At 36.4% G+C, this 12,094-nt stretch overlaps 1 protein-coding gene across 1 annotated transcript; it reads right to left on the reverse strand.

The window, feature by feature from the left end:
* Window positions 1-6,270: 6,270 nt before the first annotated feature.
* On the reverse strand, window positions 6,271-11,862 carry LOC102293216. The gene is made up of 7 exons (XM_042226450.1): window positions 11,732-11,862; window positions 11,296-11,649; window positions 10,628-10,951; window positions 9,520-9,627; window positions 8,928-8,960; window positions 8,691-8,720; window positions 6,271-8,482 (listed from the first exon to the last, which is right to left on the reverse strand). The coding sequence occupies exons 1-6, from the start codon at window positions 11,796-11,798 to the stop codon at window positions 8,695-8,697; spliced, it is 912 nt and encodes a 303-aa protein (XP_042082384.1). The 5' UTR covers window positions 11,799-11,862; the 3' UTR covers window positions 6,271-8,482; window positions 8,691-8,694.
* Between the last annotated feature and the right edge of the window lie 232 nt (window positions 11,863-12,094).

Genomic DNA, 12,094 nt, shown 5'->3' on the forward strand with positions numbered 1-12,094 from the left:
AAGAGATAAAAATATATCGATATGTTTTAAAAACTCGATATATCGCCCAGCTCTAGTGCATCCTATCCTTTAAATTGTATTCCATTATTAATGTCATGCATAGAATTAACCACAGTGTCAGCTGAGCATGGCCTGATCAGTTAACATTGTTTCATATCAGTCCTTCAGTATTGCAGCATCTTTGAGGCCAAACATCTCCACTTTGGTCATGTCTGTCCAAGGGACACTGTCCCAGAACTCTCGTGATTTGTTCACATAAAACTTTGCAAAATCCTGCTGCCATGTTGTTTTGGGGGAGAATAAACTTCTTATTAATTTTTCGTTATTTTGCAAATTGGTGTTCGAATAAAACAACCGTGTTTTATTGTAGCCACTGGAATTTCTGTCATAGTAATTATACTGCAGCACATCTATGAACAATCAGCCCATAAAATATGAATACAAGTCTGTGAAAATTTTCCTTATTCACTTACAAGTAATTCATTAACTTTAAAAATAGGGCCCCTGCTTTTAAAGTTAAACAAATATCACTGTAAGAAATATTTCAGGAACTGGCTAAATAACCCATATGGAAAATATATATATAAACCTTATAAAGTTTGTATCCGTCTTGTGTGAAACTTGTATGAAAAGCATACAAGAGTGAAAACAGAAAAATTATATAAATGAAACTTGTATGTTCTGGATACTTACTAAAACAATAAATGAAAGTGGCCACTTTCATGAGTAAATCATATAAGCCTTATATGATTCACTATATGAAGTAGGCCACATCTGATGCAAGTCTTTTATAAGTTTTTCTATTTCTTTTCCATATGGGAAACCTCCAGTATAAGCAGGTTAAAAGACGACAATGGTCAAAATATGTCTTTATACAAAAGGGCCTGTTATTCATAACAGCACCTTCTCCATTGTTGCACTGTTATATACACAGAGAAATCAGCAGTTCAAAAATGTGTAAGAAACTGTGTGTCCTTGATCATCTTTTCATAAATAAGGAAGCTGTTGTTTAATGATGAATGTTTGCCTTTATATCTTGGCAACCAGTGCAGTTTGATCCTAATTTCACAGGACCTGTAATGAATAGGTAAGTCTCACTCAAAGCTCACTGGATAGGTGGTGAAATCCTTACATTTTAGCCCCCCTGTCCTCTGTCTAGCTGTGTGGTTTCTGGTGTAATGTGTAGAGCAGGGCGATATGACCAAAAATATTTATCACGATATATATTTGAAAATTTGCGATAACGATATAACTGACGATATAATTGATGCGAGACAAAATACAACTCCACAACATTACTAGCGCAAAAAGACAACCTTCCATTTATTTTCACTTAAACAAGAAGCTGGTTTTTATGTACATTAAAGCTTTATAAAAATGTAACAGTGCAAATGCAAATTCCTTGCTGAAAGTTTAACCAAAAGGCATTTCCAGTAGAAATGGGCTGACATATCCTGAGCATAACCATGTATAATATCCACTGAAGTTAAAAAGAGGTGCTTTGCAACATTAAACTGCAGTGTGCAGTACGTATTTTTCGGACCATAAGGTGCACGGGATTATAAGGCACATTAAGCGAAACAAAGCAGTCAGATAAATCAAACTTTATTAAACTCATTCTTCTTGCTTCCTCCACTTCTGTACCATTGATTCATTAATGTTGAATTCTCTGGCAGCTGCTCTATTCCCATGTTGTTGCAGTATATTAATGACTAACCTCGTATTGTGGATGGATTATCTCAGTTGTTCTCCTGACTGAAGTTTGGTCCGTTTACAGCATCCTGCCATGCGATTGCATTTGTCTCTAACCATGAGGAACCTTCACGTTAACTTTTATAAGTGGAAAAGTGTTAGTGTTCGTCCTCCAGCTTCACTGTTTATGTTATGCTAACATAGCTGTGTCGCTAGCGATCACGTAGCACATCATTATATACCAGCTAGCCCAACTTCAGTAACCCTACAAACGTCACTGCTGTTTAGTTTCCTGTCTTCATTTATGTTGGAAGTGATAGCAGAGCTGTACGTTTGAATATTTCCAGAAATCTCTGTCAGAACATGCTTACAACTACACATGTTTCTTTTCCAACTATTTATTTATGAGTGAAGTATGTATGTGTATATATGTATATATTGTACTATTCTTAGTTAGTGTATTGTCTGTCTTGTCTTAATGTTGGTTTAAAATGGAGCACTGTAACAAAAAATAATTTCCCCCAGGGATTAATAAAGTATTCTGATTCTGATATCATGCTTAGGTAACTAGCGAAACTAGCGAGCTAACTTCCGCTAGCTTCCTGCTAACTCAACTCGTTAAATGTAATAAATTTTGTTTTCATGGATGCCTGGAAGTTAAACTTCATAGTTACACCTGGTAAAGCAGCAATGCTGATCGTTTTATTAAAGATGAAAGAATTTAGACAGTTTTTAACTCTCAGTGATGCTGCAGTGTTCGTTTGACCTGAAGATACGGAGTTTAGGACCCAGATTACTCCCAGATTTAAGAGCATCTTAGTCCGACAAATACGACAATAACGACGGCCGCTTGCATGTTCTGCAAAAAAATGTGCTTTGTCGTGTATCTGACGGACAAACACCAAACCAGTTCCACATCACTGAAGTTGCACCATTTTTACAAACCAATTCTGGTTCATCTGTTTCACTCAACAATCGGCCATGTGCGTATGAAAACAAAGGCACTGCGCATGCGCGTTTTACTCATATTCTATCGCGATATTTCATTTTCCTATCGTTGCCTAACATTATACCGGTATTACCGTGAACGGTATATATATCGTGATAAATATTTTTGGTCATATCGCCCTGCTCTACACATTACACCAGAAACCACACAGCTAGACAGAGGACAGGGGGGCTAAAATGTAAGGATTTCACCACCTATCCAGTGAGCTTTGAGTGAGACTTACCTATTCATTACAGGTCCTGTGAAATTAGGATCAAACTGCACTGGTTGCCAAGATATAAAGGCAAACATTCATCATTAAACAACAGCTTCCTTATTTATGAAAAGATGATCAAGGACACACAGTTTCTTACACATTTTTGAACTGCTGATTTCTCTGTGTATATAACAGTGCAACAATGGAGAAGGTGCTGTTATGAATAACAGGCCCTTTTGTATAAAGACATATTTTGACCATTGTCGTCTTTTAACCTGCTTATACTGGAGGTTTCCCATATGGAAAAGAAATAGAAAAACTTATAAAAGACTTGCATCAGATGTGGCCTACTTCATATAGTGAATCATATAAGGCTTATATGATTTACTCATGAAAGTGGCCACTTTCATATATTGTTTTAGTAAGTATCCAGAACATACAAGTTTCATTTATATAATTTTTCTGTTTTCACTCTTGTATGCTTTTCATACAAGTTTCACACAAGACGGATACAAACTTTGTAAGGTTTATATATATTTTTTCCATATGGGTTATTTAGCCAGTTCCTGAAATATTTCTTACAGTGATATTTGTTTAACTTTAAAAGCAGGGGCCCTATTTTTAAAGTTAATGAATTACTTGTAAGTGAATAAGGAAAACTTTCACAGACTTGTATTCATATTTTATGGGCTGATTGTTCATAGATGTGCTGCAGTATAATTACTATGACAGAAATTCCAGTGGCTACAATAAAACACGGTTGTTTTATTCGAACACCAATTTGCAAAATAACGAAAAAAAAATAAGAAGTTTATTCTCCCCCAAAACAACATGGCAGCAGGATTTTGCAAAGTTTTATGTGAACAAATCACGAGAGTTCTGGGACAGTGTCCCTTGGACAGACATGACCAAAGTGGAGATGTTTGGCCTCAAAGATGCTGCAATACTGAAGGACTGATATGAAACAATGTTAACTGATCAGGCCATGCTCAGCTGACACTGTGGTTAATTCTAAGCATGACATTAATAATGGAATACAATTTAAAGGATAGGATGCACTTGTTTAAAGCTATTTTAGCCTCTTATTTTCTCCCATTTGGATATTTTGTAATTCTCCTTACAGTCAGATTTCTGAGGTGTCCTGATTTGTCAGCAAAAAAACTGTCAAAACATATTACAACTAAGTTATCTGTAAAACAATAAAACAGTTTCATTAGGCTAATATTGGCACGTGGGATAAAAATACACTGCCTACTGTTAAACAGGAAGATAATTAAGATAACACTGAACAACCTAACACTCATAAAAATATAATCCACTTTAGAAACAATGGGTTTATGCTAATAATAATTTTATTAAAAAAAATTTAGAAACTGATTTAAATCTCTAACAACAAATGAACACAGTTCTTACAAAGCATTTAACTCTAAACTCATTTATTTCATTGTTCTCTCAGCTGCCATTGGAAACTTTAAAGGCTGAAAGCAGATCTCTGAGAACACCAATGGTTGACATCAGCTCACCGTACTCAGATTTTGGGATTTTCCTCTGGCTTAATTTTGTTAGCCATGTTGCGCACCTGTTCCTCCTTTACGCATAAAACACAAGAAGCTAAAACTCATAACCAATAGCTGAAGAAATCTTTTTTTTCCCCAGGACCTTTCCAGATGGTGAAAAAAGAGTGAAACTCTGATCTCACGTAGTCATTTCCTGTAACCAGGGAATGACGCGGCATGCGTGCCTCCATGGTTGACCAAAGATTGTTTATTAATAAGAGGGCTCGCTCTGCATAGCTTATAGTAACCCGGTCTTTAAGTCTGACGACATTAGCCGATTCCGGGTCCAAACTCTGCTTCAGCTCCCAAAGTCAAACAAACACTGCGGTATCACTTAGCATTACAAACTGTCTAAATTATTTCATCTTTAATAAAATGGTCAGTGTGGCTGCTCTACCAGGTGTACCAATTAAGTTCAAAATCCAGGCATCCGTGAAAACAGAACTCATGAAATTTAACGTAATGGGAAGTTAGCCTGGCGTTAGCTTGCTAGTTTCCAGCTAAACATAATATACCATGTTCTGACTGATGGATTTCTGAAAAATTTAAATGTACAGCTCTGCTATCACTTCCAGCATAAATTAAGACAGAAAACTTGTCACTGTGCCCCCCCCCCCCCCCCTTCTTTAATATTGACAGTTATAGCGAAACAGCAATACTATAAGGTACTATTAAAGGTACTCAGGGCCATGCAGAGATGTTTAAAGGGGCGGGTGCTCAAAGTTAAAAAGGGGCGTTTAAAACCAGGCTGAATAACAAAAACCCACATTTATCAGGAATCTAATATGGAATTGCATCATACTATATCACTGTCATTAGGTGGGAACAATGCAAAGCAAACGTAGCCTGTGTTTTACCTGATGAGCTACAATGTTGCTGTTGAGTGGTTGCTCCTGCTGCTAACAGTGCTGGAGGGCAGAGCTGTGTTGATTTGAGACTGTAGACATTAAGAAGTCCATAGGAGAGATGGTAGCTGATTAAACAAGTGCTATGAGATGATAACAATACAATGCAAAAATTGGAACCATAACACAACAGAAATAAACAAGGCTCTGCCTGTGACTCACTCTTTGCCTCTCTTCCTCCTTTCATCTCCTCACTGATCTATCACTGTCCACTTGCTGTCCATCTGAGAACAAGGCACAATTTGCTATTGCATTAAACTATTATTTAATTATCCATACTTAAAAACTCTTGTACCTAATCCATAATAAAGTAACAATAGAAAATGTTATAGAACCAAATCATTGCAATTGTGTTTATTATTGTTTTTATACTTGAATACCTCTGCAATGCAACAACCTGTACATGTGTTAATGTTAGGGTCTTTTTAATCCAGCTGCTGAGGGATCCACAGTCTCTCACAACTCCTTCTGTCAGTTTCCTCCTCATGTCCTTACTGGGCATGTGTGGCCTATGTTATATCATGTGTAATATATTAAACAAATCGATACATGTAAAACATGTACAAACACACGCACAATGACATTTTATACCTTCTTTAGAATACGAATACTAATTCTAATACACTATGGACACAAGTTTTCATCATGGTGCTGATACAGAATCCTTGCCTTGTTATTTACTCCTAGTGCTATAATAATAAAGTAATGAGAATTTAAAAAATAAAGTAATAAATATAAATAATGCATTTATGATGATATGATTTGTTTCACTATCAACTCTGTGCAAGGTAGAAAGCTTATTAAATGTTTAAACTGTAGAAATACAATAATTTTACTGCTGTAAAATCAGCATTTTGTCATTTTCGAAATATAAATCTAATATAATCTGTTTCTTCATGCATTTTTTTAAACACTGTAATTTTTTAAAATATCATATTATAATGATCCATAATTATGTGGATTGGCATATCAGATAGTTTTTCGTGAAATATAAGTGCTCCAGAAAAGCAGGGAAAAGCCCTGTAACCTACTTTAAAACTAAATATGTTCTCTTGAACTGTGGACAAAGCTACAAACCCTTGACACCCTAACCCAGTTAGCTAGCAGCTAATGACCACCACTACTTGTGCAGTTAATAAAAGGACAGGTAATGTTTTGTTGTGCTGTTGCACACACAGCCAGCTCATTTGTTTCAATTAATCAGTTTCTACAAGACAACTTACCAGCGTGTACTTAATAACCTAATACTCCTGTGTGCCATAGACTATGGTGTATGCTGTACACCCTACTTACTGGTTTTTGTTGCATCAGTCTGTGTTGTGATTTCCATCAGGCTGAGTTAGTTTTTGTTTTATTTTAAAACAAAAACAATAAACTTCCACTTTCAATCAAAACAAATAGCGCATGTATTAACTTTCGTTGTTTGTGAATAGGACTGAAAGGTGACGTGAAATGACGTGCTAAAATGACGGTCATCAGAAAAGTTTGCAAAAAGACCCCAACACTTACCCGAACTTTCTGTTTAGTGCGCCAGCGTCAGGTAAATAACACCCCAATGTAATCACCTGAGGTACAGGAAAATCTAAACACCTGTGCCACCAGAACAAATAAACAAAACATAAACATTCAATTTGGCTCTTACAATACTGGCCCCTAATTATTCTTCTTCAAATCATAATTACAAAATAATCAAGTCTTACAACTTTTGCTGGTTTATAAAGAATTCCAATTACCCTGTAGTGCAAAATTGACCAGTACCACTACTTATAACACCACGGTTCACCATCTGTGAAGTTAATAACCCATAAGTAAAAAAAGTAAGCCACTTGGAGATGATTAAGTAATTCAAGTTTGTTAAAGTTCTCTGCTTCCTGCAAAAGACAGACTTTATTTATAGCTCTATTTAAGAACAAATCCTTTTTTGTCCTGAATTGTCTCTTCAATTTTTCCAGTTATCCAGGAATTCCATTGTGCTGAACCATCAACAATGAACACAATGTGTCCTGGCATGAAGTTTCGTCTTGGATTGCACCATTTCTGTCTTTGTTGCAGTTGTGGAAGATATTCCTTAATCCACTTTTCCAGAATAAATCCAACATATATTGGACTTATTTCCATGTGCGGTGAGCATATATGTCATCTTTCTGAAAACATCCTGGTGGTAGTAATGGTGCAGTCTTAAGAAGCAACAGGTGGTTCTGGGTAAGTGCTTCAAGGTCATTTGGATTTGTAGAACCTTTGTGGGACGAGCATTCAAAAAGCTTCAGCTTCACATAAAGCAGTCCTGAGACCCTCTTCATCAAGACTTTGTACATTTAAGGTGGAATTGAGAATTTTTCTCACAGATCCTGTCTTTCCCATACACCTCCATGAAGGGAGCGAGCTGGGGGATGGAAAGTCCATTTAATGCCCTTTTGGAGAAGTGTACATCATATAACAGTAAGGCCAACATTTCTTGACTGCTCTGTCAAGCCACAGATCAAACATACAGTTCCATCAGTTATTCAGGCTTTAGACAGTTCTACGTATTCCGTATCATTGTCTAAGTGACGTTAATATATATTTTGTAAAGCATTATAAAACCATAAAAAGATCATTGTATGTCTGTATGTGTTGGGAACAACAGATTTACACACATACCACATAACAACGTGGTGCTATCCCCAAAATATATAATAAACATGAGAAGTGGAAGTGAGAATAAATGCTGTTTAACTGCAAATAAATGCTGTTTAACTGCAAAGCAATACAATTACTATATGGACAACACATGATTGTGTTATATGTACACAAACATTTCCTCAGTCAACCAAGTGAAATCAGAAGTCTTCACTTTCTAGTCTGGTGTGATTGTTTGTAAATGACTTGGCCTGTAACGGTTCCCTGCTTCGTTGATCTTGGCTTGATTCAAAGATGTTTTTTTTAAGCTCAAGACTTTATTCTTTATATACAGAGTTTAAGTGAATAAAGGTCTTATGGGTTGACTGCTAAATCGCAGTAATACAGGGTATGTCTGGTTATACACTGTGTTTGCAATAGGTAAATACAAATAGCGCAAATAGCGAATAAGGAAGTGTTGCATTAAATTGATACAGTATAATCATCTGGTGTGTGGTGCCTCCTGCTGAGAGACAAAGAAACAGCATTAGGGCATTAGACTTTTGATATGTATTTGTCTTATACATATTTTGATGCATGTTGGTATTCTTATCAGTATATGGTGGCCTGTAAACATGTGAGAAGTGCAATCTACAGAAAGATTTAACATCACAATCTGAATGATGTCTTAAAACCAAGTGTTAAATACAGACAGATTACTGTGATGTACATACCTGCCTACAGATTCACTTCAGGTCTGTAAAGTGCATGATGGCCAACTGGAATGATTTAAAACACTGTTTAAGATTTTACTTATATAGACGTTCAGGACATACAAGCACAGACGGATATCCTGCTGTAAGTGTCTCAAACAGAAGTCTTGGCCTTTTGAAAACTGGAAATGTTCAGTGTGATACTGGAGGAAGGAAGTAGAAGAGCAGTAAATCCAGTATATCCAAAGATTTACGTACCCGTACGAGGTTCAGTAGAGCACTTCTGGACCTCTGTCAAAAAGAGAAAACAAAAGTTACAAGACAGTATTTGGTAAAAAAAAAAAATTACTGTAGATATCTATACTTGTATTTTATCACCTGTATGAGACAGCTTATGATGCCTATTAAGAAAAATAATTGAAAAAGTAACCTGATTAAACTTGATTAAAGTTTACAGTAGCCTCGTTTAATCCAATAAAATAACAAAAGGAGTGCATTTTCCCATCCTGAAAAAAAGGTGTTACAGGTTTTTCATCTTCACTTTAGCATTTGCCTGTAAGAATTTTCCTTCATGAGTAGCAACATTAACAGCTGAATAATGTGTTGATTAGTGGCATTTCTCAATGATACAGTGGATACATCTAGCGAGCACCTTGTGGTAAGTTAAATTGTAAAGGAGTTTTTAAACAGTGGGTCTTGATTCTCAGAAAAACTAAAATATTAAATATGTTCAAACATCAACAATTCTGGATAGTTACATTTATTTTCTATATGTGATTCTTCTTAAAAAGACAGTTCATTTAAACAGGTGTAATCCATCAGATAAGAGAAACGAGGAACGTGTACTCACGTTGAGCTCTCCATCTGTAGAACAACAGCACACACAGCAATCCTACCATCAGTGAACCAGTGACCACCAGACGGACAACTATTTTGCAGATCTCTATTGGCTCTTGACCTTGTCCAACAACAGAAAGAAATAGTGAGCTAATCTCTAAAATTAAGAAACAAAAATACATGATAATTGTTGGTCTTTTAGTTCTCCCTGTTTTAATATGCTAAACTACATTCAATGTCTCTTTACCTGTCAGAGGGGAATGTACAAATTGAGCATTTCCTTTATTTTGAAACAATAATCATGTAGAAGTAGAGAGTAAAAAAGAAACAACGTGGCAGGCATTACTTGCAGTATTGTGACGGATAATAGGATTGTGAGGAGAGTGCCTGGGATAGTTAATGAACGGGTGGGGGAATTTTCTATAAAACAACAAGCATTAACCAGTCTGGTCTGGCCTTTAACACCAGACTGTTTTAAGTGTTCAATACGATGTTGGTCAGAAACATCTGTTTTATTTTTTTAGACGTAAAAAAGAGAATTGAAATAGAATTTATATTTTTTTAAACGTGTAAACCCTTTACTGTTTTTCCCCCCTAGTTGTATATTGGTTTCTCTTCTTCTTACTTTTGCACCTTTGTGGTCCAGCTACCCAATTTCGCTGTGCAAGAAACTGCACAATGACAATAAAAAGCTCTAAGTCTATTAGAGTTTATTGTTCAATACAATCTGATGTGACACAAATACAAACTTATTCTACAGATGAATTCTCATATTTGATTGTATATCCCAGCAAATATCCCCTATCAGAGCCCTGGGCCATGCACTGGAGGCACTGTGGGGAGCCCCACAAGAACTCCTCACTGTAGCTACTCTTCATGAGCTCCCCATAGGTTTCTGTCATTAACTGTGGATGTCCACAGAATTACCTCTTGGGAGCCCCAAAGGGCAAAACTGCTTTGGACCCTGTATGTGCACACTCATTTGAGATCCACATAGAATGTGTGGGTTTGCCCTGCTCACACAGCTGAACACACCTACCAGCTGTGGGCATGGGCATCTTTGCTGGGAATATGATATAAAGTATCACGTGTGGTGCATAATTTTGTGTAATAAAGTATACCTGAAGGAGGTGTTAGTCTTGGTGGTGCTGGCATTTCAAATATGATCTCATCCTCTTTGACTCCACTGGCATTTAACACAACACAGGTATACCTCTGGAAAGTGGATCCTCTAAACAAATGGAGTCTGCCTGTGAGTTGAAACAAACCATCGTCTGACTGTGTCACCTCCATTTGAGAGCTTCCTGTCCAGTCATGTTTCTCTTCATCAAACCAGTGAATTGTTCCCTGTGGGTAGCCTCCACAAGACTCACAGATCAGGGTACTGTCTGTATTTGGGACAATTTTCTCAGGGATGGAGTATACAGTCAAGATACTGTATCTGGCTGCAGAGACAAAATGGGAAGCACAATCACTGAGCTGAACATTGCACCTTGACATTAATAAAATAACATCTTTAAAAGATGTGATTATTATAATAGCTGATATGTAAAAGCTGTCAGCAGTAATTTTCTCAGGTGTAGTGTGCTGTATTTGGCTAAAGAAATAAAAACGTAATTACAAAGATGAAGACTGCACTTTGTTTTTAATTAAATAAAATAATAATAATAATAATAATATGTAATAGCCATAGTCCTTTATATGTGATAAAAAATGTAATTCAATTTCTTATTTAAAATCTTGATTTAATAAGTCTGTGCTAAAATGTTGTAATATATGTCAGTTTTACCTTGGACTTTAAGGGTAGTGAGCATGCTGCTATCACCACTGTCTGTGATCACTATGCACTTGTAATCTCCATCGTCTGCCACTGCAGTGTTGGTGATGAACAGAGATACATTCATGTTCTTCTCGTTCCATGATGGTTCAGCAAACCTGTAACCTCGCTTTGGCTGGTCCAATTTCCCTCTATTAAAACCCAACAGGAGATCACCTTCGTCTTCTGGAGAGGTCAGTTTTTTCCAAGCAACCATACGAATATTTGGATCAGTTACAAATTGTCCTGTTTTAACGACACACTCCAGCAGTGACTGTTGGCCATAGTGTCCTACATTTTCAGTTTTGCATTCCACTTTTATAAAATCTGTAGAAACAGAAAGTAAAATTAGATGTGACGTTACATGAGTAGAGAGCACACTAAGTTCTCAGATTATGAATAAACTTACCATCACTCTTAACTGCACTGATGCAGAGGACAATGAAAATGAATAAAGGAGTGCCACCGGAGGCCATGATTATTTACCTGAAATGACAGTTAAAATTAACAGGCTCAGTTTGCAACTGTTTTACATCAAAGGGATCTGCTTTTTTACAAATTAAACAACAGGGTGCAAAATGCATTTAAGTGATTCAAAGTAAAAGCTACTTTTCCTACTCTCTTATCCAAGAGAAGTGAGAGTGTGTAGCTCCACATATTGGATTTGGCAGAATTTTGTATCTAATGGTGCATCATGTCCTTCTTGATGTAATCCCCAAGTTATTTATGTCTCCTCTTGCACTCAAACCAGGGAAAATTGTGTGTAAGCATA

The sequence above is a fragment of the Haplochromis burtoni genome, unplaced genomic scaffold (genome assembly GCF_018398535.1).
Source record: "Haplochromis burtoni strain Fernald_Lab_line unplaced genomic scaffold, NCSU_Asbu1 Contig_212, whole genome shotgun sequence".
In the NCBI taxonomy this organism is placed as follows: Eukaryota; Metazoa; Chordata; class Actinopteri; order Cichliformes; family Cichlidae; genus Haplochromis; species Haplochromis burtoni.

Excerpts from the sequence above, each read along its gene's own strand:
- LOC102293216 (XM_042226450.1), bottom strand. The coding sequence starts at position 11,798 with ATGGCCTCCGGTGGCACTCCTTTATTCATTTTCATTGTCCTCTGCATC. Across the intron at positions 8,961-9,519 it reads CTACAGATGGAGAGCTCAAC|AGGTCCAGAAGTGCTCTACT; the intron begins GTGAGTACACGT and ends TCTTTTTGACAG. Across the intron at positions 8,721-8,927 it reads CTCTACTGAACCTCGTACGG|TTTACAGACCTGAAGTGAAT; the intron begins GTACGTAAATCT and ends GCCATCATGCAC.